The sequence below is a fragment of the Coregonus clupeaformis genome, chromosome 1, assembly GCF_020615455.1.
Source record: "Coregonus clupeaformis isolate EN_2021a chromosome 1, ASM2061545v1, whole genome shotgun sequence".
NCBI lineage: Eukaryota > Metazoa > Chordata > Actinopteri > Salmoniformes > Salmonidae > Coregonus > Coregonus clupeaformis.
Window position 1 is genome coordinate 21,409,563 of NC_059192.1, and position 26,944 is coordinate 21,436,506.

A 26,944-nucleotide genomic window follows, 5' to 3' on the forward strand; every position below is an offset into this window, starting at 1 on the left:
GACAAGAGAAGCCGCTCCATAAAATTAATTTTCATTTTTCACGGTAATATAATACACCACCCCATCTGGTGACTTTCTATGAACAGGGCATTTGTTGAATAAACCTCAAGGAAGACAGTGGTTGAATGGAAGGGTCCACTGTTCAGCACACGAGGAGTTAAAAACAAGTTTATCCAGGAAATTGTAATCCCTCTCTTCCTTTTCTCTCTTCTGAATGGTCTAACCCGCCGGTTCACATGAGTGTGTGTGCATGAGTGTGTATGTTGTCCTTGCCTTATATAGAGGAGTGTTGTGGCTCCAGTAAAGTCTCTCACATTCCCTCTCTCCTCCCTCTTTCTCTCTTAGCCTCTTGCGTAGAAGGACGCAGTAGCTGGTACAGCAGCCTCTCTGCTCTACTTGTCATTTCCTATAGTTATCTCTCTATTTAGGCTTTTTAGCCTACTCCAACTTTCTCTGCGTCGTTGAGCTGCTCAGACCACAATGAACGGGCCAGTGGACGGATTGTATGACGCTGAGCACTATGGGTCATTCATGTTTACCTCTGAGTCTGTGGGAGAAGGACACCCAGGTGAGTAGACAGCTCTAGTAGACAGCATGGTCCCCATGCAACAGAACAAAACCATAGAATGTCATGCACTGCATCATTAGAAAGTGTGTTTTTTTTTTTATCCCACCGCTGACACCAATGGGTTTTATGAATTAGTTGTACTGTGTGTGAATAGTTGCTTATGCCATGCAGGAAGAAGCGTAAGGAGGAGACACGAAGGAGATGATTTACAAAGAGTTTGCACCATGTAAACTGAGAGAAAACAGATTGAGAGAGTACAGAAATTGGTAGTAGAGTTGGATGCCTGCACAATTCAATCAAAACATGCTGCAGAGGTGCTGTAGAGACATACCATTGACAATTTATGGATGCATGTGTTGCTGTTACTCCCCAGTTACTCGAGTAGGATGGGTCAAGCAAATGGCAGGGGAAGGGGGTATCATTTACTTTAACCTCTATTGACATACAGTAGGCCTACTAAACTCCTGACAGTACTTACAGTACAGTACTAATCAGTAGCACATTAACACATGGCTGTAACTGCTACTGTGAATGTGTAATTATGAATATAAATGTTGATATATACTTACCAAAGCGCCCTCTCTCTTTCTTGCTCCCTTAAATATGTGATGTATACTCCAAACCAGTGGAGGCTGCCGAGGGAAGGATGGCTCATAATAATGACTGGAACGGAGAGAATGGAATGGTATCAAACACATAGAAACCACCAACCTCCTGTGCTCCACACATGCTTACACATACACCTGGAGCAGTGCCATGAAACTTAGGCAACATATGCCCTAACACCTGCTTCATGATGACCAAGTACCTTCTCTGCATTTAATGTCACTAGGTCTTCAGAGACAACTTGATCTGCTGATATATTTACATTTACATTTACGTCATTTAGCAGACACTCTTATCCAGAGCGACTTACAAATTGGTGCATTCACCTTATGATAGCCAGTGGGACAACCACTTTACAATTATTATTATTATTATTATATATATATTTTTTTATTCTTAATTTTTAGAGTATATTTATAATTTTTTCCAAATCGTTTTTTATTTATATCTATATATATACAGTGGGGGAAAAAAGTATTTAGTCAGCCACCAATTGTGCAAGTTCTCCCACTTAAAAAGATGAGAGAGGCCTGTAATTTTCATCATAGGTACACGTCAACTATGACAGACAAAATGAGATTTTTTTTCTCCAGAAAATCACATTGTAGGATTTTTAATGAATTTATTTGCAAATTATGGTGGAAAATAAGTATTTGGTCAATAACAAAAGTTTCTCAATACTTTGTTATATACCCTTTGTTGGCAATGACACAGGTCAAACGTTTTCTGTAAGTCTTCACAAGGTTTTCACACACTGTTGCTGGTATTTTGGCCCATTCCTCCATGCAGATCTCCTCTAGAGCAGTGATGTTTTGGGGCTGTCGCTGGGCAACACGGACTTTCAACTCCCTCCAAAGATTTTCTATGGGGTTGAGATCTGGAGACTGGCTAGGCCACTCCAGGACCTTGAAATGCTTCTTATGAAGCCACTCCTTCGTTGCCCGGGCGGTGTGTTTGGGATCATTGTCATGCTGAAAGACCCAGCCACGTTTCATCTTCAATGCCCTTGCTGATGGAAGGAGGTTTTCACTCAAAATCTCATGATACATGGCCCCATTCATTCTTTCCTTTACACGGATCAGTCGTCCTGGTCCCTTTGCAGAAAAACAGCCCCAAAGCATGATGTTTCCACCCCCATGCTTCACAGTAGGTATGGTGTTCTTTGGATGCAACTCAGAATTCTTTGTCCTCCAAACACGACGAGTTGAGTTTTTACCAAAAAGTTCTATTTTGGTTTCATCTGACCATATGACATTCTCCCAATCCTCTTCTGGATCATCCAAATGCACTCTAGCAAACTTCAGACGGGCCTGGACATGTACTGGCTTAAGCAGGGGACACGTCTCGCACTGCAGGATTTGAGTCCCTGGCGGCGTAGTGTGTTACTGATGGTAGGCTTTGTTACTTTGGTCCCAGCTCTCTGCAGGTCATTCACTAGGTCCCCCCGTGTGGTTCTGGGATTTTTGCTCACCGTTCTTGTGATCATTTTGACCCCACAGGGTGAGATCTTGCGTGGAGCCCCAGATCGAGGGAGATTATCAGTGGTCTTGTATTTACATTTACATTTACATTTTAGTCATTTAGCAGACGCTCTTATCCAGAGCGACTTACAGTTAGCGCATACATTATTTTATCGAACGTCTTCCATTTCCTAATAATTGCTCCCACAGTTGATTTCTTCAAACCAAGCTGCTTACCTATTGCAGATTCAGTCTTCCCAGCCTGGTGCACGTCTACAATTTTGTTTCTGGTGTCCTTTGACAGCTCTTTGGTCTTGGCCATAGTGGAGTTTGGAGTATGACTGTTTGAGGTTGTGGACAGGTGTCTTTTATACTGATAACAAGTTCAAACAGGTGCCATTAATACAGGTAACAAGTGGAGGACAGAGGAGCCTCTTAAAGAAGAAGTTACAGGTCTGTGAGAGCCAGAAATCTTGCTTGTTTGTAGGTGACCAAATACTTATTTTCCACCATAATTTGCAAATAAATTCATAAAAAAATCCTACAATGTGATTTTCTGGATTTTTTCCCCTCAATTTGTCTGTCATAGTTGACATGTACCTATGATGAAAATTACAGGCCTCTCTCATCTTTTTAAGTGGGAGAACTTGCACAATTGGTGGCTGACTAAATACTTTTTTCCCCCACTGTATATATATATTTTTTGGTGGGGGTGGGGTAGGGGATTACTTTTATACTATCCCAGGTATTCCTTAAAGAGGTAGGGTTTCAAGTGTCTCCGGAAGATGGTCAGTGACTCCGCTGTTCACATTTACGCCATTTAGCAGACGCTCTTATCCAGAGCGACTTACAGGAGCAATTAGGGTTAAGTGCCTTGCTCAAGGACACATCGACAGATTTTTCACCTAGTCGGCTCGGGGATTAGAACCAGCGACCTTTCGGTTACTGGCACAATGCTCTTAACCACTAAGCTACCTGCCGCCCCGCTACCTACCGCTGTCCTGGTGTCGTGAGGGAGCTTGTTCCACCATTGGGGTGCCAGAGCAGCGAACAGTTTTGACTGGGCTGAGCGGGAACTGTGCTTCCGCAGAGGTAGGGGACCAGCAGGCCAGAGGTGGAAGAACGCAATGCCCTCGTTTGGGTGTAGGGACTGATCAGAGCCTGAAGGTAAGGACGTGCCGTTCCCCTCACAGCTCCGTAGGCAAGCACCATTGTCTTGTAGAAGATGCAAGCTTCAACTGGAAGCCAGTGGAGTGTGCGGAGGAGCGGGGTGACGTGAGAGAACTTGGGAAGGTTGAACACCAGACGGGCTGCAGCGTTCTGGATGAGTTGTAGGGGTTTAATAGCACAGGCAGGGAGCCCAGCCAACAGCGAGTTGCAGTAATCCAGACGGGAGATGACAAGTGCCTGGATTAGGACCTGTGCCGCTTCCTGTGTAAGGTAGGGCCGTACTCTGCGAATGTTGTAGAGCATGAACCTACAGGATCGGGTCACCGCTTTGATGTTAGCGGAGAACGACAGGGTGTTGTCCAGGGTCACGCCAAGGTTCTTTGCACTCTGGGAGGAGGACACAACAGAGTTGTCAACCGTGATGGCGAGATCATGGAGCGGGCAGTCCTTCCCCGGGAGGAAGAGCAGCTCCGTCTTGCCGAGGTTCAGCTTGAGGTGGTGATCTGACATCCACACTGATATGTCTGCCAGACATGCAGAGATGCGATTCGCCACCTGGTTATCAGAAGGGGGAAAGGAGAAGATTAATTGTGTGTCGTCTGCGTAGCAGTGATAGGAGAGGCCATGTGAGGATATGACAGAGCCAAGTGACTTTGTGTATAGAGAGAATAGGAGAGGGCCTAGAACTGAGCCCTGGGGGACACCAGTGGTGAGAGCAGGTGGTGCGGAGACAGATTCTCGCCACACCACCTGGTAGGAGCAACCTGTCAGGTAGGACGCAATCCAAGAGTGAGCCGCGCCGGAGATGCCCAACTCGGAGAGGGTGAAGAGGAGGATCTGATGGTTCACAGTATCAAAGGCAGCAAATAGGTCTAGAAGGATGAGAGCAGAGGAGAGAGTTAGCTTTAGCAGTGCGGAGAGCCTCCGTGACACAGAGAAGAGCAGTCTCAGTTGAATGACCAGTCTTGAAATCTGACTGGTTTGGATCAAGAAGGTCATTCTGAGAGAGATAGCAGGAGAGTTGGCTATAGTTTTGGAGAGAAAAGAAAGAAGGGATACTGGTCTGTAGTTGTTGACATCGGAGGGATCGAGTGTAGGTTTTTTAAGGAGGGGTGCAACTCTCGCTTTCTTGAAGATGGAAGGGACATAGCCAGTAGACAAGGATGAGTTGATGAGCGAGGTGAGGTAAGGGAGAAGGTCTCCGGAAATGGTCTGGAGAAAAGAGGAGGGGATAGGGTCAAGCGGGCAGGTTGTTGGGCGGCCAGCCATCACCAGTCGCAAGATTTCATCTGGAGAGAGAGGGGAGAAAGAAGTCAAAGCATAGAGTAGGGCAGTGTGAGCAGGACCAGCGTTGTCATTTGACTTAATAAATGAGGATCGGATGTTGTCAACCTTCTTTTCAAAATGGTTGACGAAGTCATCCACAGAGAGGGAGGAGGGAGGGGGAGGAGGAGGAGGAGGATTCAGCAGGGAGGAGAAAGTGGCAAAGACCTTCCTAGGGTTAGAGGTAGAGGCTTGAAATTTAGAGCGGTAGAAAGTGGCTTTAGAAGCAGAAACGGAGGAAGAGAATGTAGAGAGGAGGGAGTGGAAAGATGACAGGTCCGCAGGGAGTCTAGTTTTCCTCCATTTCCGCTCGGCTGCCCGGAGCACTGTTCTCTGAGCTCACAATGAATCGTCAAGCCACGGAGCAGGACGGGAGGACCGAGCCAGCCGGGAGGATTGGGGACATAGAGAGTCAAAAGATTCAGAGAGGGAGGAGAGGAGGGTTGAGGAGGCAGAATCAGGAGATTGAAGGGAGAAGGATTTAGCAGAGGGAAGAGATGATAGGATGGAAGAGGAGAGAGTAGCGGGAGAGAGAGTGCGAAGATTGCGAAGGCACATTACCATCTGAGTAGGGGCAGAGTGAGTAGTGTTGGAGGAGTGCGAGAGAGAAAAGGATACGAATGTAGTGGTTGGAGACTTGGAGGGGAGTTGCAGTGAGATTAGTAGAAGAACAGCATCTAGTAAAGATGAGGTCAAGCGTATTGCCTGCCTTGTGAGTAGGGGGGGACGGTGTGAGAGTGAGGTCAAAAGAGGAAAGGAGTGGAAAGAAGGCAGAGAGAAATGAGTCAAAGGCAGACGTAGGGAAGTTAAAGTCACCCAGGAAAGGAACTTATCAAGGCGTCAAGCTCATTGATGAACTCTCCAAGGGAACCTGGAGGGCGAAAAATGACAAGGATGTTAAGCTTGAATGGGCTAGTGACTGTGACAGCATGGAATTCAAATGAGGAGATAGACAGATGGGTCAGGGGGAAAAGAGAGAATGTCCACTTGGGAGAGATGAGGATTCCTGTGCCACCGCCGCGCTGACCAGATGCTCTCGGGTTATGCGAGAACACATGATCAGACGAGGAAAGAGCAGTAGGAGTAGCAGTGTTTTTTGGGGTAATCCATGTTTCCGTCAGCGCCAAGAAGTCGAGGGACTGGAGGGTGGCATAGTCTGAGATGAACTCTGCCTTGTTGGCCGCAGAACGGCAGTTCCAGAGACTACCGGAGACCTGGAACTCCACGTGGGTCGTGCACGCAGGGACCACCAGATTAGAGTGGCAGCAGCCATGCCGTGTGAAGCGTTTGTATGGCCTGTGCGGAGAGGAGAGAACAAGGATAGACAGACACATAGTTGACAGGCTACAGAAAAGGCTACAATAATGCAAAGGAGATCGGAATGAAATTAACTAAGCATCTGGGAAAGCGAGAGAGCGGGGCCTCCCTCACGTTTCACTGAAACACTCAAATATAACTCTCCCAACTTCCACTTTAGATTAATAGACTTTAGTTAGTGTCTGGTCTGTTAGCGATGTTACCAAACAGACTAGTTCTGTCTCTTACCTCTAGTTAGCGTCTGGTCTATTAGCGATGTTACCAAACAGACTAGTTCTGTCTCTTACCTCTAGTTAGTGTCTGGTCTGTTAGCGATGTTACCAAACAGACTAGTTCTGTCTCTTACCTCTAGTTAGTGTCTGGTCTATTAGCGATGTTACCAAACAGGCTAGTTCTGTCTCTTACCTCTAGTTAGTGTCTGGTCTATTAGCGATGTTACCAAACAGACTAGTTCTGTCTCTTACCTCTAGTTAGTGTCTGGTCTGTTAGCGATGTTACCAAACAGACTAGTTCTGTCTCTTACCTCTAGTTAGTGTCTGGTCTATTAGCGATGTTACCAAACAGGCTAGTTCTGTCTCTTACCTCTAGTTAGTGTCTGGTCTATTAGCGATGTTACCAAACAGACTAGTTCTGTCTCTTACCTCTAGTTAGTGTCTGGTCTATTAGCGATGTTACCAAACAGACTAGTTCTGACTCTTGCCTCTAGTTAGTGTCTAGTCTATTAGCGATGTTACGAAACAGACTAGTTCTGTCTCTTACCTCTAGTTAGTGTCTGGTCTGTTAGCGATGTTACCAAACAGACTAGTTCTGTCTCATGCCTCTAGTTAGTGTCTGGTCTATTAGCGATGTTACCAAACAGACTAGTTCTGACTCTTACCTCCAGTTAGTGTCTGGTCTGTTAGCGATGTTACCAAACAGACTAGTTCTGTCTCTTGCCTCTAGTTAGTGTCTGGTCTGTTAGCGATGTTACCAAACAGACTAGTTCTGTCTCATGCCTCTAGTTAGTGTCTGGTCTATTAGCGATGTTACCAAACAGACTAGTTCTGACTCTTACCTCCAGTTAGTGTCTGGTCTATTAGCGATGTTACCAAAATATATATATCAATTACTGTACCACACTTTCCCTCACTAATTATGGTATGCTCTCATGTCGTCTCACGTTAAAAACACTCCATGCATTGCATGGTTAATAAATGTTTTGAATGGTCAGATACATGGTGTGAGGAGGCGTGGCTGTACTGGACATGTTACTGTGTGTAAATGTCACTGTCCAATGTCCAGTGTTAGGGCACACTGAAACGGTGACTGAGTTTATCAGGAAGTGTATAGGTGATGTTGTGCCCACTGTGACTATTAAAACCTACCCTAACCAGAAACCGTGGATAGATGGCAGCATTCGCGCCAATCTGAAAGCGCGAACCACCTCATTCAACCATGGCAAGGTTACATTACATTTTAGTCATTTAGCAGACGCTCTTATCCAGAGCGACTTACAGTTAGTGAGTGCATACATTTTCATACTGGCCCCCCGTGGGAAACGTGGGAAACGAACCCACAACCCTGGCGTTGCAAGCGCCATGCTCTACCAACAGTGTAGCTACTCACTCCGCAAGGCAATTAAACTGGAAAAACATCAGTATAGAGACAAAGTGGAGTCGCAATTCAACGGCTCAGACACGAGACGTATGTGGCAGGGTCTACAGACAATCACAGACTACAAAAGGAAAACCAGCCACGTCGCCGACACCGACGTCTCGCTTCCAGACAAGCTAAACACCTTCTTCGCCTGCTTTGAGGATAACACAGTGCCACTGACGAGGCCCACTACCAAGGCCTCTCCTTCTCTGTGGCCGACGTGATTAAGACATTTAAGCATGTTAATCCCAGCAAGGCTGCCGGCCCAGACGGCATCCCTAGCCGCGTCCTCAGAGCATGCGCAGACCAGCTGGCTGGTGTGTTTATGGACATATTCAATCTCTCCCTTTCCCAGTCTGCTGTTCCCACATGCTTCAAGATGGCCACCATTGTTCCGGTACCCAAGAAAGCAAAGTTAACTGAACTAAATGACTATCGCCCTGTAGCACTCACCTCTGTCATCATGAAGTGCTTTGAGAGACTAGTCAAGGATCATATCACTTCTACCTTACCTGTCACCCTAGACCCACCTCAATTTGCTTACCGCCCCAATAGATCCACAGACGATGCAATCACCATCACACTGCACACTGCCCTATCCCATCTGGACAAGAGGAATACCTATGTAAGAATGCTGTTCATTGACTATCGCTCAGCATTCAACACCATAGTACCCTCCAAGCTCATCATCAAGCTCGAGGCCCTGGGTCTGAACCCCACCCTGTGCAACTGGGTCCTGGACTTCGTGACGGGCCGCCCCCAGGTGGTGAAGGTAGGAAACAACATCTCCACTTTGCTGATCCTCAACAGTGGGCCCCACAAGGGTGCATGCTTAGCCCACTCCTGTACTCCCTGTTCACCCATGACTGCGTGGCCAAGCACACCTCCAACTCAATCATCAAGTTTGCAGACGACACAACAGTAGTAGGCTTGATTACCAACAATGACGAGACCGTCTACAGGGAGGAGGTGAGGGCTCTGGGAGTGTGGTGCCAGGAAAATAACCTCTCACTCAACGTCAACAAAACAAGGGAGATGATCGTGGACTTCAGGAAACAGCAGAGGGTGCACCCCCCTATCCACATCGACGGGACCATAGTGGAGAAGGTGGAAAGCTTCAAGTTCCTTGGCGTACACATCACAGACAAACTGAAATGGTCCACCCACACAGACAGTGTGGTGAAGAAGGCACAACAGAGCCTCTTCAACCTCAGGAGGCTGAAGAAATTTGTCTTGGCACCTAAAACCCTCACAAACTTTTACAGATGCACAATTGAGAGCATCCTGTCGGGCTGTATCACCACCTGGTATGGCAACTGCACCGCCCGCAAACGCAGGGCTCTCCAGAGGGTGGTGCGGTCTGCCGAACGCATTATTGGGGGCAAACTACTCGACACATACAGCACCCGATGTCACAGGAAGGCCAAAAAGATCATCAAGGACATCAACCACCTGAGCCACTGCCTGTTCACCCCTCTATCATCCAGAAGGCGAGGTCAGTACAGGTGCATCAAAGCTGGGACCGAGAGAATGAAAAACAGCTTCTATCTCAAGGCCATCAGACTGTTAAATAGCCATCACTAGCACATTAGAGGCTGCTGCTACCTATTGAAATCACTGGCCACTTTAAGAAATGGAACACTAGTCACTTTAATAATGTTTACAGTCACTTTAATAATGTTTACATATCTTGCACTACTCATCTCATATGTACAGTATATACTGCATTCTATTCTATAATATTGTACTGTATCTTAGTCCATGCCGCTCTGTCATTGCTTGTCCATATATGTATATTTTCTTAAATTCCATTCCTTACTAGTTTTGTGTGTATTAGGTATATGTTGTGAAATTGTTAGATATTGCTTGTTAGATATTACTGCACTGTCGGAGCTAGAAGCACAAGCATTTCGCTACACCCGCTATAACATCTGCTAAACACGTGTATGTGACAAATGACATTTGATTTGATTTGATTTGATTGTGTTGATGTGTTGCTTGACCCTTTCCCTCAACGTTCTGAGTCTCACACGCTCTGTTTCTCTCTGTCTACTTTATACTGTGTGTCCTTCATCTCACCTTATCTCACAGCTACAAAACTGTTAGCAGATTACATCTATGCTGAACAACAGTATAAACGCAACATGCAACAATTTCAGTACATCATTACAAAATCAGTCAATTTAAATAAATTCATTAGGCCCTAATCTATGGATTTCACATGACTGGAAATACAGATATGCATCTGTTGGTCACAGATACCTTAAAAAAAAGGTAGGGGCGTGGATCAGATAACCAGTCAGTATCTGGTGTGACTGCCATTTGCCTCATGCAGCGCGACATCTCCTTCAAATAGAGTTGATCAGGCTGTTGATTGTGGCCTGTGGAATGTTATCCCACTCCTCTTCAATGGCTGTGTGAAGTTGCTGGATATTGGCGGGAACTGGACCACGCTGTCGTACACGTCAATCCAGAGCGTCCCAAACATGCTCAATGGGTGACATGTCTGGTGAGTGTGCAGGCCATGGAAGAACTGGGACATTTTCAGCTCCCAGGAATTGTGTACAGATCCTTTCGACATGGGGCAGTGCATTATCATAATGAAACATGAGGTGATGGTGGCGGAGAATTGGCACGACAATGGGCCTCAGGATCTCGTCATGGTATCTCTGTGCATTCAAATTGCCATAGATAAAATGCAATTGTGTTCGTTGTCCGTAGTTTATGCCTGCTCATACCATAACCCCACCGCCATCATGGGGCACTCTGTTCACAACGTTAGCAAACTGCCCACTCACATGACGCCATACACGTGGCCTGCGGTTGTGAGGCCGGTTGGACATACTGACAAATTCTCTAAAACAATGTTGGAGGCGGCTTTTGGTAGAGAAATTAACATTACATTATCTGCTAACAGCTCTGGTGGACATTTCTGCAGTCAGCATGCCAATTGCATGCTCCCTCAAAACTTGAGACATCTGTGGCATTATGTTGTGTGACAAAACTGCACATTTTAGAGTGGCCTTTTATTGTCCCCAGCACAAGGTGCACCTGTGTAATATTCATCCTGTTTAATCAGCTTCTTGATATGCCACACCTGTCAGGTGGATGGATTATCTTAGCAAAGGAGAAATGCTCACTAACAGGGATGTAAACAAATTAGTGCACTGAGAGAAATAAGCTTTTTGTGCGTATGGAAGATTTCTGGGATCTTTTATTTCAGCTCATGAAACATGGGGTTTATATTTCTGTTCAGTGTATAATATAATAATAATATGCCATTTAGCAGACGCTTTTATCCAAAGCGACTTACAGTCATGCGTGCATAAATTTTTTTGTGTATGGGTGGTCCCGGGGATCGAACCCACTACCTTGGCGTTACAAGCGCCGTGCTCTACCAGCTGAGCTACAGAGACCAGAAACATAATGGTTACAAACATAACAAGTACAATTTTTATTTATTTAGATTGATGGGTTAAGACTGAACATCTCATATCTCTTTAAATGAAGGCATATCAACATCAATCAAAGAATATAACAAAAATGTGAAATTATCACAGTCCTGATTATGAATATGAAATAGTTTGAACACTCAACCTTCTTGTGAAGTTTACACAATGAGTATCCACATATATGGTGGTGTATATTGACTGCCAGTGTGGAGTAAAGCACGCTACAGAGGTATGCATCAACAGAACTAAAGCTATTCCGAGGGTTGGAACACCTAATATGAGCCAACCAAGAGTAGTACTCTGACGGAAGGGGTGAAATATAATCTAGGTCTTGACTTGGCTTCTGCCATGTGCAGCAAAAGGTCAAACCAGGAAACCACCTCATCAACTTCAGGAGGCCCATTATGGTCAGTTACAGTGCCTTCAGAAAGTATTCATACCCCTTGACTTATTCCACATTTTGTTGTGTTACAGCCGAATTCAAAATTGCTGAAATATATATTTATTCTCACCCATCTACACACAACACCTCATAATGACAAAGTGAAAACATGTTTTTAGATTTTTTTGTAAATTTACTGAAAATCTAATACAGAAATATCTAATTTACATAAGTATTCTCACCCCTGAGTCAATACTTTGTAGAAGCACCTTTGGCGCTGATTACAGCTTTGAATCGTCTTGGGTATGTCTGTATCAGCTTTGCACATCTGGATTTGGGGATTTTCTCCCATTCTTCCTAGCAGATTTTCTCAAGCTCTCTTAAGTTAGATGGGGAGCGACGGTTTTCTCAAGCTCTGTTAAGTTAGATGGGGAGCGATGGTCATAGCAATGTGTTACTGAGGAGTGGCTTCCGTCTGGCCACTCTACCATAAAGGCCTGATTGGAGTACTGCAGAGATGGACAATTCCTTCGACCTCATGGTTTGCTCTGACATGCACTGTCAACTGTGGGACCTTATATTGACAGGTGTGTGCCTTTCCAAATCATGTCCAATCAATTGCAGTTACCACAGGTGGACTCCAATCAAGTTGTAGATCTCAAGGATGATCAATGGAAACAGGATGCTCCTGAGCTCAATTTCGAGTCTCATAGCAAAGGGAGTTCTTATGTAAATAAGGTATTTCTGTTTTTTATTTTTTAATAAATTAGCAAACATTTCAAGAAACCTGTTTCTGCTTTGTCATTATGGGGTATTGTGTGTAGATTGATGAGGGAAAAAAATAATGTAATCAATTTTAGAATAAGGCTGTAACTTAACAAAATGTGGAAAAAGGGATGGCGTCTGAATACTTTCCGAATGCACTGTAAGTCAAGGGGTATGAATACTTTCTGTACAACACCTAGCAACCTGATCAAGAGTTTTGCACCTCTTGATGTAACGGTTAAGGTGTTGGACTGACAGTCACAGCGACCCAGGTTTGAGTTCCTGTCAAGCTAACCCCCAGAATATACTACTGGATTTATTAATAATCTACATCCCATTGCATTACCAAACAATTATGCAAACAGAGTCAAGGCTACATTGTTGACATTGACAAATGAATGACATTACAACATTATTTTTCTAGATAAGATATGTGACCAGATCAGTGACGCTGTGCTGGATGCTCACCTGAAGCAGGACCCAGATGCCAAGGTGGCCTGTGGTGAGTGGAGGAGAACATCTCACCACTATATAGCAGCAGAGGACAAACTTCTCAGCCTTTGATCAGGGATGTACATATGTAGAATTTGATCACCCTTTTGCAGGATAACTTTCCTGTAATGCAGAACATTTAAAACTTGTAGTGTATTTTAGGTTTTAAAATGTTTCTGAATTTTGTAATTCCCACTTTGAAATGTCAGACTTGATTTTCCATTATGAAAAATGTATCAACCCCCTACAATCTTTTTTCAATATAATCCACATAATAATTCACATAATTTTCCTGCTGTAGAAAACTGGCTCAAATTAAGATCCTACACCTGTATCAAGCGTCTCAGAGTAGGAGGAGTGCTGATCTAGGATCACTTTTGCCCTATTTATCACAATGAATATGAGCACGTCTATTTTGAGACTCTTGATACATACAGCCCCAGATGCTGTTGAAGTTCTTCAGTCTTGGCCTGAGCATAGATTATTTACGGAAACGACATACCGTCTTTCTCAACATTTTATACTCTTTTCAGTGAAATGTACACTGAGTGTACAAAACCTTATGAACATGACATAGACTGACCAGGTGAATCCAGGTGAAAGCTATGATCTCTTATTGATGTCACATGTTAAATCCACTTAAATCAGTGTAGATGAAGGGGAGGAGACAGGTTAAAGAAGGATTTTTAAGCCTTGAGACAGTTGAGACATGGATTGTGTATGTGTGCCATTCGGAGGGTGAATGGGCAAGACAAAGGGTTTAAGTGCCTTTGAACGGGGTATGGTAGTAGGTGCCAGGCGCACTGGTTTGTGTCAAGAACTGCAACGCTGCTGGGTTTTTCACGCTCAACAGTTTCCCGTGTGTATCAAGCAGTGGCGGCTGCTGAGGGGAGGACGGCACATAATAATGTCTGGAACGGAACTAATGGAATGGCATCAAACACATGGAAACCATGTGTTTGATGTATTTGATACCATTCCACTTATTCTGCTCCAGACATTACCACGAGCCTGTCCTCCCCAATTAATGTGCCACCAACTTCCTGTGGTATCAAGAATGGTCCACCACCCAAAGGACATCCAGCCAACTTGACACAACTGTGGGAAGCATTGGCGTCAACGTGGGCCAGCATCCCTGCGGAACGCTTTCGACACCTTGTAGAGTCCATGCTGAAACTGTTCTGAGGGCAAAAGGGGGTGCAACTCAATATAAGGAAGGCGTTCCTAATGTTTTGTACACTCAGTGTATGATGATCAGGGATATGGTCAGCATTCTAACCATTGTGTGTTGTGAACAGAGACTGTGTGTAAGACTGGCATGGTGCTGCTCTGTGGGGAGATTACATCTCGGGCCAACGTGGACTACCAGACGATTGTGAGGGATACCATCAGGCAAATCGGCTATGACAACTCAGATAAAGGTATGGTTGGACTTGTATAAATAATTTCCTCTACCCTAGCATATATGACATTGTTTTCCCACTACCCTTTTCTCTTCAGCATGAGTTATCATAGCCCAGGTGTGCACAGCATACGTTTCCCCCCCCCGGCCCGCATGGCAGTTATAACATGTTTCACTCCTCTGAGGTTTTGACTATAAGACCTGTAACCTGCTGGTGGCTCTGGAGCAGCAGTCCCCTGACATCGCCCAGGGAGTTCACATAGACCGGATGGAGAGTGACATTGGAGCAGGAGACCAGGTGATTAAACAGATCCTTCAACAATTGGGGTTTGAGGTGTCAGGTGTGTGAGATTATGTCATTCCAAACTGCCTGTTCTTGGTTTGCAGGGTCTGATGTTTGGCTATGCCACTGATGAGACCGAGGAGTGCATGCCTCTCACCATCGTCCTCGCCCACAAACTCAATGCCAAGATGGCTGAACTGAGGCGGAACGGCACTGTCCCCTGGCTCCGCCCTGACTCCAAGACACAGGTATGATGATGGAAGATCGATATCGTTACGCTCAGAGATGGGCATTATTTCGGTTCCATGTATTTGAAATATGTATTTCAATAACTTTTGAGTATGTTGTCATTTGTATTACACTGGGCTGAACTACACTCCAATGTATTTTGTAACAAGATACTTTCGAGAGCTGTAATTTGTATTTACAAAATACTTTTCTACACATTTCTTTTTATAGAGGTTCACCATTTTGTGGCCCCCTTTCATCAGAAGTCTGATGGCACTATGGTGTGTGAGAGAGAGAGAGAGAGAGAGAGAGAGAGAGAGAGAGAGAGAGAGAGAGAGAGAGAGAGAGAGAGAGAGAGAGAGAGAGAGAGAGAGAGAGAGAGAGAGAGAGAGAGAGAGAGAGAGAGAGAGAGAGAGAGAGAGAGAGAGAGAGAGCGCTTTTGTCAAAACAGACTTTTCGTACCAGGGTTAGGAGAACTTACGCAGCAGGTTAGGAGAATTAACGTAGCAGGCTAGGAGAATGATGTTAAGCTGTATCCCATCTAGACATGACCCATAAGGCCAATAATAGTACCCAGTGTGCTTTGCAGTTCATTTTGATATGTTCATTTTCACATATACATTTAGGTTATTTAGCAGACACTATTATACAGAGTGACTTACAGTCAGTGCATTCAACTAAGGCGGATAAACATATCACAGTCATAGCAAGTCAAAAGTTTCAGTAACCGTTACTGAGAATGTTGTTGCTGTTCTGGCCGGCTAATTACAAATGTATTTGTGTATTTTAAAATACAAAATACATGTATTTCATTAAATACATTTCAAAATACAAGTATTTTGTAGTTTATTTGATACATTTATCTTTATGGTAATTTTTGACCATCCCTGGTTATGTTCTGACTGAAGAGCCTGGAGCCCATCCTTGTTGTCATTCCATTATACATCAGTTAGATGTTTTTATAAATGGCCATTGCACATGAACCCTCTCAAAGCAACAGGAGCTCCCCTCTTTTGGAGACCCACCGTCCCTTGCTTTCCAATATCCAGTCTTATATAAGAACTTTCTGCCCTTCCACTCATACACACATAGTCCACATTCACGTGAACATCCTCACAAGTCAAGGTGATTGCCTTTAAAGTCGGATGGACTGGAAGCTATTCTGGTTTTTACATTGAACCCAGTCATCGATATTGGTTTACACCGTGACCATGATGACATAGAGAACATGGATTCCAAGGCCTGGACTCTTCCCATGGTCTGTTTTACTCTCCTCCCCCATCTTCCCATGGACAACTCTCATTGGTCTTTAGGGGCCCTTGGGAAAAGCTCCAGCGCTAAAATGATTGGTCCTCTTTGGAATCTGAGAACTCTCTCAAGGTGCTATTTGGAGTTCCAGGGGTTCAGTGGCGATGAAAGTGAAGTGTGCCACATTTAATCTTGGCGCAGGTGATCTATCAAATCTAATTTTATTTGTCACATGCTTCGTAAACAACAGGTGTAGACTAACAGTGAAATGCTTACTTACGGGCCCTTCCCAAAAATTTAGACAGAGAGAAAATAGAGAAATAATAGAAACTTTATAATAAAAGTTATAATAAATACACAATGAGTAACAATAACTTGGACTATATACACGAGGTACAAGTACCGAGTCGATATGCAGGGGTATGAGGTAATTGAGGTAGAAACTGTACATATACACTACCAGTCAAAAGTTTGGACATACCTACTCATTCAAGGGTTTTTCTTTATTTTTACAATTTCTTACATTGTAGAATAATAGTGAAGACATCAAAACTATGAAATAACACATATGGAATCATGTAGCACCAAAAAAGTGTTAAACAAATCAAAATATATTTGAGATTCTTCAAATAGCCACCCTTTGCCTTGATGACAGCTTTGCACACTCTTGGCATTCTCTCAACCAGCTTCATGAGGTAGTCACCTGGAATGCATTTCAATTAACAGGTGTGCATTGTTAAAAGTTAATTTGTGAATTTCTTTCCTTCTTAATGCGTTTGAGGTGCAAGGTGGGGGGTGTACAGAAGATAGCCCTATTTGGTAAAATACCAAGTCCATATTATGGCAAGAACAGCTCAAATAACCAAAGAAAAACGACAGTCCATCATTACTTTAACACATGAAGGTCAGTCAATACAGAACATTTCAAGAACTTTGAACATTTCTTCAAGTGCAGTCGCAAAAACCATCAAGCGCTATGATGAAACTGGCTCTCATGAGGACCGCCACAGGAATGGAAGACCCAGAGTTACCTCTGCTGCAGAGGATAAGTTCATTAGAGTTACCAGCCTCAGAAATTGCAGCCCAAATAAATGCTTCAGAGTTCAAGTCACAGACACATCTCAACATCAACTGTTCAGAGAGGACTGTGTGAATCAGGCCTTCATGGTCGAATTGCTGCAAATAAACCATTACTAAAGGACACCAATAAGAAGAAGAGACCTGCTTGAATGGATGATCTCTGCATGTGTAGTTCCCACCGTAAAGCATGGAGGAGGAGGTGTTATGGTGTGGGGGTGATTTGCTGGTGACACTGTCTGTGATTTATTTAGAATTCAAGGCACACCAGCATGACTACCACAGCATTCTGCAGTGATACGCCAGCCCATCTAGTTTGGGCTTAGTGGGACTATCATTTGTTTTTCAACAGGACAATGACCCAACACACCTCCAGGCTGTGTAAGGGCTATTTGACCAAGAAGGAGAGTGATGGAGTGCTGCATCAGATGACCTGGCCTCCACAATCCCCCGACCTCAACCCAATTGAGATGGTTTGGGATGAGTCGGACGGCAGAGCGAAGGAAAAGCAGCCAACAAGTGCTCAGCATTTGTGGAATCTCCTTCAAGACTGTTGGAAAAGCATTCCAGGTGAAGCTAGGTGAGAGAATGCCAAGAGTATGCAAAAATGTCATAAAGGCAAAGGGTGGCTATTTGAAGAATCTCAAATATAAAATATATTTTTATTTGTTTAACACTTTTGTGGTTACTACATGATTCCATATGTGTTATTTCATAGTTTTGATGTCTTCACTAGTATTCTACAATGTAGAAAATAGTAAAAAATAAAGAAAAACCCTTGAATGAGTAGGTGTGTCCAAACATTTGACTGGTACTGTATATATGGTGGGCACGAAAACCAGATTGAAATTTTTCTAAAATAAAGTTGCCACAAATGATTTAGCTGTTTGAACACCAATTTCCCCAGAATTTTGCTTAAGTATGGAAGGTTGGAGATTTGCCGAAAATTGCTAAGAGCTAAAGAATCTAGATTACTTTTCTTCAGAAGGTGTTTCACCATAGCAGATTTTAGTGCAGTGGGGAATTTGCCTGTGAACAGGGAGTGATTAACAATAGCTTGCACTTCTTCAGATATGCAATTAAAAACAGTTTTGAAGAAGGTGGTGGTGATAGAATCGAGAAGGCAGGTAGAAGGCTTAAGTTGTGATATCACTTTACTGAGCATGTCTGTGTCAACCAGGGAAAATAAATCCATAGTGCCTTTGCATGGTAGGCTAGGGCACATATCATCAAACTTCTCATCAGGTCTTGCTTGACTGATACCCAGCCTAATGTTGGTTGTCTTATCTCTGAAATATGCCGCAAACTCATCACATTTAGGTGTGGAAGAAAGTTCACATAGGTTTGCGAGGGTAGGATTTATCAGGCCATCAATGGTTGAAAAGAGCACTCTCAAATGATTCTGAATAATAGTGATCAAGTTAGAAAAATGAGCCCATCTGGCATTTATAATTACCTTGTTATATATATATGCCAAGTTGTTCATCAATGGTTGCCCTTACTTTGCTATTAAAGTTATCAACTAAATCATCACAAGAAGAAGGCAGAATAGGTGGTTGAGTATTGTTCATACACTCAATAAAATCTCTAGCAACTTCAGAGGTAAGATAGCATTTCTTAATAATGCGTTCAGTATTACCCTGTGCTATTGGCAACAAGGTAGTAAAAAATACACCGTAGAGATTAGATAAAGCAACATCAACAACAGAGGATATGTCAATAGAAAACCCCTTGGTAATAACCAGGTCCAGAGTATGGCCGCGGTTGTGGGCGGGCCCAGTAACATGTTGGATAAAGTCCATAGAGCTCAAAAGATTCATAAATTCAATGGCCTTGGAGTCAGTTTCTTTGTCAACATGAATATTAAAATCACCCAACACAATGATTTTATCACAGTTCCCAAAGACAATAGACAATAGTTCAGATAAATCAGTAAAGAAAGTGGGGCAGTGCTTTGGTGGTCTATCCAAGGTTCTAAGCATCCGGATCACACCCCTCAACCCATGACACCTTCACAATACACAACACAGCGGTCCTGGAGAACTATAGGGTGTGATGGCTTTTGTTCCAGCCCAACAGTAACACCTGATGTAACTAACCATGGTTCAGAATGAAGATTAGTAATTTGATTAGATATTCTATTAAAAGTGTGTTAGTGCTGGGCTGGAACAAAAGCTGGGTTGGAGAACTCTCCCCTCACTCCCCTTCTCTCCAGGTGACAGTTCACTACACAATGATTTTATCACAGTTCTCAAAGACAATGGACAGTAAAGAAAGTGGGGCAGTGCTTTGGTAGTCTATACAATGTTATGGCCAGCACTGGTGGCTGACATTTAATGACCACAGATGTTAATGGTACGGGGCGATAGTCATTTAGACAGGTTACCTTAGCGTTCTTGGGCACGGGGACTATCGTGATCTGCTTGAAACATGTAGGTATTATAGACTGGGTCAAGGAGAGGTTGAAAATGTCAGTGAAGACACTTGCCAGCTGGTCAGCGCATGCTCTGAGTCCATGTCCTGGTAATCCGCCTGACCCTGCGGCCTTGTGAATGTTAACTTGTTTAAAGTTCTTACTCACTTCGGCTACGGAGAGCGTGATCACACAGTACTCTGGAACATCTGGTGCTCTCATGCATGGTTCAGTGTTGCTTGCTTCGAAGCAAGCATAGAAGGTATTTAGTGGGCAGCTCACAGCTGGGTTTCCCTTTGTAATCCGTGATAGTTTGCAACCCTTGCCACATCCGACGAGCGCAGTAGGATTTGATCTTAGTCCTGTATTGACACTTTGCCTGTGTGATGACTTGTCGGAGGTTGTACAGTGGCTTGCGAAAGTATTCACCCCCCTTGGCATTTTTACTATTTTGTTGCCTTACAACCTGGAATTAAAATGGATTTTTTGATTTACACAACATGCCTACCACTTTGAAGATGCAAAATATTTTTTATTGTGAAACAAACAAGAAATAAAGACAAAAAAACTGAACTTGAGCATGCATAACTATTCACCCCCCCAAAGTCAATACTTTGTAGAGCCACCTTTTGAAGCAATTACAGCTGCAAGTCTCTTGGGGTATGTCTCTATAAGCTTGGCACATCTAGCCACTGGGATTTTGCCCATTCTTCAAGGCAAAACTGCTCCAGCTCCTTCATGTTGGATGGGTTCCGCTGGTGTACAGCAATCTTTAAGTCATACCACAGATTTTCAATTGGATTGAGGTCTGGGCTTTGACTAGGCCATTCCAAGACATTTAAATGTTTCCCCTTAAACCACTCAAGTGTTGCTTTAGCAGTATGCTTAGGGTCATTGTCCTGCTGGAAGGTGAACCTCCGTCCCAGTCTCAATTCTCTGGAAGACTGAAACAGGTTTCCCTCAAGAATTTCCCTGTATTTAGCGCCATCCATCATTCCTTCAATTCTGACCAGTTTTCCAGTCCCTGCCGATGAAAAACAACCCCACAGCATGATGCTGCCACCACCATGCTTCACTGTGGGGATGGTGTTCTCGGGGGGATGAGAGGTGTTGGGTTTGTGCCAGACATAGCGTTTTCCTTGATGGCCAAAAAGCTTGATTTTAGTCTCATCTGACCAGAGTACCTTCTTCCATATGTTTGGGGAGTCTCCCACATGCCTTTTGGCGAACACCAAATGTGTTTGGTAATTTTTTTCTTTAAGCAATGGCTTTTTTCTGGCCACTCTTCCGTAAAGCCCAACTCTGTGGAGTGTACGGCTTAAAGTGGTCCTATGGACAGATACTCCAATCTCCGCTGTGGAGCTTTCAGGGTTATCCTTGGTCTCTTTGTTGCCTCTCTGATTAATGCCCTCCTTGCCTGGTCCGTGAGTTTTGGTGGGCGGCCCTCTCTTGGCAGGTTTGTTGTGGTGCCATATTCTTTCCATTTTTTAATAATGGATTTAATGGTGCTCCGTGGGATGTTCATAGTTTCTGATATTTTTTTATAACCCAACCCTGATCTGTACTTCTCCACAACTTTGTCCCTGACCAGTTTGGAGAGCTCCTTGCTCTTCATGGTGGCGCTTGCTTGGTAGTGCCCCTTTCTTAGTGGTGTTGCAGACTCAGGGTGTTATGATTTAACTGGATAGAACCCAAATGCAGACAAGTACACCAAGCCAGAGAAGTTTTAACAGGTTTATTATAATGTTCAATAGTCCAGGTTTCCAATAAATGGGGAAGAGCAAGTCCAGGTTACAGGGAGGGTACAGATCCAGGTCAGGGCAGGTGTGGTACCGTAATGTCCTAGTGTCCGTGGTGAGTCCAAAGGAGAGGCCCGATAGTGGAGAGCAGGATGGTGGTGGCAGGAGTGAAGCGGAGGCAGGAGTCAGGTTCCAAATATCTGTGGCACAGGAGAAAAAGTAAATAAACAGTCCAAAAAACACAAGAGCGAAAACAGACAGGTTGAGTCGGCAGCGAGACTAACATGGTTGTCTTGACTATGATCTGACGATGAGTGGAAAGTTTGACCGGGTCTTAAAGGCTGAGGTGATTATGGTGAATGAGCTGCAGCTGGAACCCTGACTCCCGCACACCAGACTTCACTCCTGCAATCAAGGACAGACAGAGGGGAGGGGGAGAGCAGAGAGAGAGCTACCTAGCAGCAGTAGGCCTAACACAGGGGCCTTTCAGAACAGGTGTGTATATATACTGAGATCATGTGACAGATCATGTGACACTTAGATTGCACACAGGTGGACTTTATTTAACTAATTATGTGACTTCTGAAGGTAATTGGTTGCACCAGATCTTATTTAGGGGCTTCATAGCAAAGGGGGTGAATACATATGCATGCACCACTTTTCCGTTATTTATTTTTTAGCATTTTTTGAAACAAGTAATTTTTTTCATTTCACTTCACCAATTTGTACTATTTTGTGTATGTCCATTACATGAAATCCAAATAAAAATACAGTTAAATTACAGGTTGTAATGCAACAAAATAGGAAAAACTCCAAGGGGGATGAATACTTTTGCAAGACACTGTAGCTGGATTTCTTCTAAGCGTCCGGATCACACCCCTCAACCCATGACACCTTCACAATACACAACACAGGGGTCCTGGAGAACTATAGGGTCTGACGGCTTTTGTTCCAGCCCAACAGTAACACCTGATGCAACTAAGCATGGTTCAGAATGAAGATTAGTAATGTGATTAGATATTCTATTAAAAGTGTGTTAGTACTGGGCTGGAACAAAAGCTGTGTTGGAGAACTCCCCCCTCACTCCCCTTCTCTCCAGGTGACAGTTCACTACACCCAGGAGAACGGGGCGGTGATCCCTCGTAGAGTTCACACAGTGGTCATCTCAGTGCAGCACGACGACTACGTGAGCCTGGAGGAGCAGAAGGAGATCCTGAAGGAGAAGGTCATCAAGGCCGTTGTGCCGGCCAGATACCTGGACGACAACACCATCTATCACCTGCAGCCCAGCGGACGCTTTGTCATTGGCGGGCCCCAGGTAACCATTGTCATTGTCCCATTTGTTCGCTCAACCGGGATTGTCACAAGGTTTTTTACATTTTAGTCATTTAGCAGACGCTCTTATCCAATTTAGGGGTTAGTGCCTTGCTCAAGGGCACATCGGCAAATGTTTCACCTAGTCAGCTCAGGGATTCGAACCAACGACCTTCCTGTTACTGGCCCAACGCTCTCAACCGCTAGGTTACCTGCCACCCCCTCATCTCTTTAAGGCAAGGTGACTGTTCCTCCCTCCACTGAGGAGATCTTCCTGACCTTACTTTATCTACTTCCAGTTCACTTCAAGTTATCAGTAAGAGTTCCTTCCTCTCCAGTAGCTCAGTTACAAAGGATGGCTGAGTCTTTGTAGTGTCTGGGTGGTGATTAATTTGATTGATGACAAGTTCACCATTTCATATGAGTGAGATACAACCTGTAGTCTTTGTCCGCTTTCATACATTCACACATCTCTGTTTATGAAAGGGTGATGCTGGGGTAACCGGTAGGAAGATCATTGTGGACACGTATGGTGGCTGGGGTGCCCACGGTGGCGGGGCCTTCTCTGGTAAGGACTACACCAAGGTGGACCGGTCTGCCGCTTACGCCGCACGCTGGGTCGCCAAGTCCCTGGTCAAGTCCAATCTGTGCAGGAGGGTGCTGGTGCAGGTGAGAGATTCAACCGTATACTTCTTTAACCTTTGGACACTGTTAAACAGACCGAAGTAAACAATGCCAGTCATTTCTATTGGAACTGATGAGTTGATATCCTGTGTGTGTTTGTGATCCAGGTGTCCTATGCCATCGGAGTGGCAGCCCCATTGTCTATTTCCCTGTTCACCTATGGTTCCTCCCAGAAGAGTGAGAAGGAGCTGCTGCATATCGTCAACAAGAACTTTGACCTCCGGCCTGGGGTCATTGTCAGGTGGGACAATATTCTTATCTATTTCATACATAGAGTTTTTCCTGATCACGCAACCAGGCCATGAGAAATTCTGGGCCTTAGTTATAAGCACCAAATAGGACCCAGAGTTTTTCCTGATCAGGTCACATGCTAAGAAAACGTGTGTGTTTGTGTGTATGTAAATATTCCCTGTCGTCAACACTAAGTGGCAGCAATGGGATTTGACTGGAATACCTTGTTGGATATTTGTCCACAGAGACCTGGACTTGAAAAGGCCCATCTACCAGAAGACAGCCTGCTATGGCCACTTTGGCAGGAAGGAGTTTCCCTGGGAGGTGGCCAAGAACCTCAACTTCTAGTGTGTGGAGCAGCAGGAAACGGGCAGCGGTGACATGGGCAGCTTTCTATGTTCTGCTGTTGACCAGTGCACGACAGCCATGCTGGTAGCTGTTAGGGGTGCAGGGGAGGGTGGGCAAGGGTGGAGTAGGGGGGAGTGTACTCTCTCTCGCTCTCTCTTTGGCTGAAAACTGAAAACCCAAACATCTCGGTCATTTGATGAGGGGTGGCTATGACCTCAATGGTCATTAGATATGTGAGATGGCTGTTTAGTATTTTCAAAGTATTTTTAGCATACACTACACACCCCCATACATGTGGCTTGTCTCACAAACATAACTTCCTTTTTGGTGCAGTTTTCGTTTTTTTGTTTGTTTTCAGTAATGCCTAAAATATTAAGATGGATAAAAAAGAAATTGACCAAATCTAAAGGTAGAATAGCCATACTTTACATAGCAGTTCTATATTCTTTAAGGCCCAATGCAGCCGTTTTTTATCTCAATATCAAAATAATTGGGGTAACAATTAAACACCTTACTGTAGTAATTTTCCATTAAAATGGTCATGGCTTTTTAGCAAATAGCATTTTTGCAAAAAACAACAGCGTGAGTGAGCGACCTAATTGGAGGCGCCTAATGGGAAGGATATGTAACCTGAAAAATAGCTATTATTGGCAGAGAGATTTGGAACTCTCTTTGTTATTGGTCTATTAATTTTACCGCCTGGTGATGTCACCAGGCAAGCCAAAACTCCACCCCCTGCTTTGTGAAACTAATTCAAATCAAGCTGCAAATCTCTTTGAAAGATACACGACTTCTACATGCTTTTATGTTAGAAAGCTTTTATTGTAGAAAGATTAGCAGAGGCAGGGCTAGCTTTTTCTGAGTGTGAAGGGTTTAGACTCTAAACTTTAGAGTAATGGTTTGTAGCCACATTTAGTTTCAATCTAGAAAAAACTACTGAGAATGTTGTGTCAGTGCTGTTACCTTGTGCCGCTTGCCTCGTCATCTACATAACCATCTCTCTCGCATTACTGTAACTGCTCTAAAACCAGGTGAACTCAGATCCTTCATACAGTTTGTCAATAGATAACACAGGAAAATGTAAATAGGGTTTTGAACAATAAAACATTAAATGTATATGTCTTTTCATTAGTCTCTATAAGAGTTAATTCTCAGAAAATGGTTTTATTCTTTGCTGGTGCATTGCTAATGCTCACCTTAAAGTAATAATCCACTCAAACCCAAAATGTTTTGCATGTCAGAAATCAGGTTTTCAAGATATAGAACTTTCAAAACACTGATTGGTATGATACATGTTGTATTTCTGCCTGCTTGAACAGCAATTGCTCAGATACGCATGAAAACATGAAATGACCCCGGGAATCAATAGAACATAGCTCAGAGATTAACAAAAACAATATAACATTCAAAATGGGTGAATCTTTCCTTTTAAGATACAAAAGCAATTGGAAAATTATGAATTACAAAAACAGGTTCTAGGCGATAAATAGACAGATTTTAGATCAAGTAAAAAATAAGTCTATATTTGCATTAATACATGAAATATTGGACAGCATACATAAAATAACATGTTTGTATTAATATTTCTTATTCTTGTCATCAATTTGGTACAAGGATACACTTTCAAATATGGCAAAGTGATTAATTTCTCTGGTTTGCTTCCCTTAGGACTTTCTTTTCCACTGTAACACTTTCTCCTCTGCATCAGATGACACAGCAACAAAACCATTGATCAGGGTGCCCTCTACTGGTTTCAATGCATAACACACATCACCAAATAAAGGTTATCAGACACCTTTCACATAGTCCCTCACAAAATGAAGCAACAAGGGACACTGCACCTGGACAGAACCTCCCTTCACCCTATTTGCCTTTTATTTCATACAATACAACAATTAAACCTCTGATATAAAACAAATATCTCTGAGCACAGAAAACAACAATACCTCTTTTGTTTGACTTTAAGTCTGCTTCCCTTTAAGGTCCTGTTAAAAGGTACTGAACAACAGCTGGTGATGTAACAGATTTTCCTGAGTAGAAACAATGCAATGCAGAGTTCAGTGTCTGAATGGCCAAGCATAATAACACAGGCACTGACCCAGCCATATTCTGCTTAGTCATCAAAGATTTTTCAGGCACTCAGTCAAGACAATGGATCTGATACACGGCAAGCGCACACGTTCTCGTAATCAAGAGTGATTACATAATGATGAAAGGACAGGGAAGGTGTGTGTGTGTGTGTGCGCCTGCCTGTGTTCCTTCCAAATGGCACTTGTAACATAATATGTTTTGCAATCCACCCTGTACTGTCTACTGCAACGTAGTACAAATATGGCAATAACATGATATTAGTCTTTGGTCATTGGTTAGAAAAGCTTTCGGTGCTTTAGCTATGTGCAATACCGAGCAGGTCCATTTGCAGGGTCTGTCGTCCTCATGCCCTTTGGTGGTCTATAATTGGTCAGGCATCCACTCTTCCCACTCCCACCCTGTTTGTGATTGGTCAGTGGGCACAGAAGCCTCCCTTTGATAGGCCTACAGCATGGCTATGCCATCTGGTTGGTAGTGGTGGTTGGGCCCTCCTGCCTCCTCAGCCTTGTGGTCACTGCTGGAGAAGCCCTGGACACCCCCTCCTCTGGCCAGCACCACCAGGGTGTCCCCGGACATGTCCCCAAACTCAAAGGCAAAGGTCCCAAAGAAGAGCATGATGATGATGCAGAAGAGCCACTCAAAGATGGCGGAGGCGTGCTGCAGGGCAAAGCTCTCCTGGATGAAGAAGACACCGCCTGGGAGGGACAGAGGGTTAA

General features: G+C 44.0%; 2 protein-coding genes across 3 annotated transcripts in view; one reads left to right on the forward strand and one right to left on the reverse strand.

Moving 5' to 3' along the window:
• Positions 1-307: 307 nt before the first annotated feature.
• On the forward strand, positions 308-25,253 carry LOC121542137 (S-adenosylmethionine synthase). Its single transcript, XM_041851658.1, has 9 exons — positions 308-568; positions 13,103-13,180; positions 14,469-14,591; positions 14,758-14,870; positions 14,960-15,103; positions 22,660-22,878; positions 23,361-23,543; positions 23,666-23,799; positions 24,035-25,253. Exons 1-9 carry the CDS (start codon positions 481-483, stop codon positions 24,135-24,137), a joined length of 1,185 nt encoding a protein of 394 aa, XP_041707592.1. The 5' UTR covers positions 308-480; the 3' UTR covers positions 24,138-25,253.
• Positions 24,824-26,944, reverse strand: part of LOC121542236 (transmembrane protein 150A) — a 32,190-nt gene continuing 30,069 nt past the window's right edge. For both annotated transcript variants that reach the window (XM_041851759.2, XM_041851699.2), the window contains exon 8: positions 24,824-26,923. In XM_041851759.2, the coding sequence (XP_041707693.1) occupies positions 26,673-26,923 (251 nt within the window). In that variant the 3' untranslated portion in view covers positions 24,824-26,672. The remainder of the gene's footprint in view (positions 26,924-26,944) is intronic.

What these genes read in the sequence shown, in the direction of transcription:
- LOC121542137 (XM_041851658.1), top strand. Translation starts at nt 481, where the DNA reads ATGAACGGGCCAGTGGACGGATTGTATGACGCTGAGCACTATGGGTCA. An exon ending in AGATGCCAAGGTGGCCTGTG is followed by an intron (nt 13,181 to 14,468) that starts GTGAGTGGAGGA and finishes TGTTGTGAACAG; the next exon opens with AGACTGTGTGTAAGACTGGC. An exon ending in GCCCTGACTCCAAGACACAG is followed by an intron (nt 15,104 to 22,659) that starts GTATGATGATGG and finishes CCTTCTCTCCAG; the next exon opens with GTGACAGTTCACTACACCCA.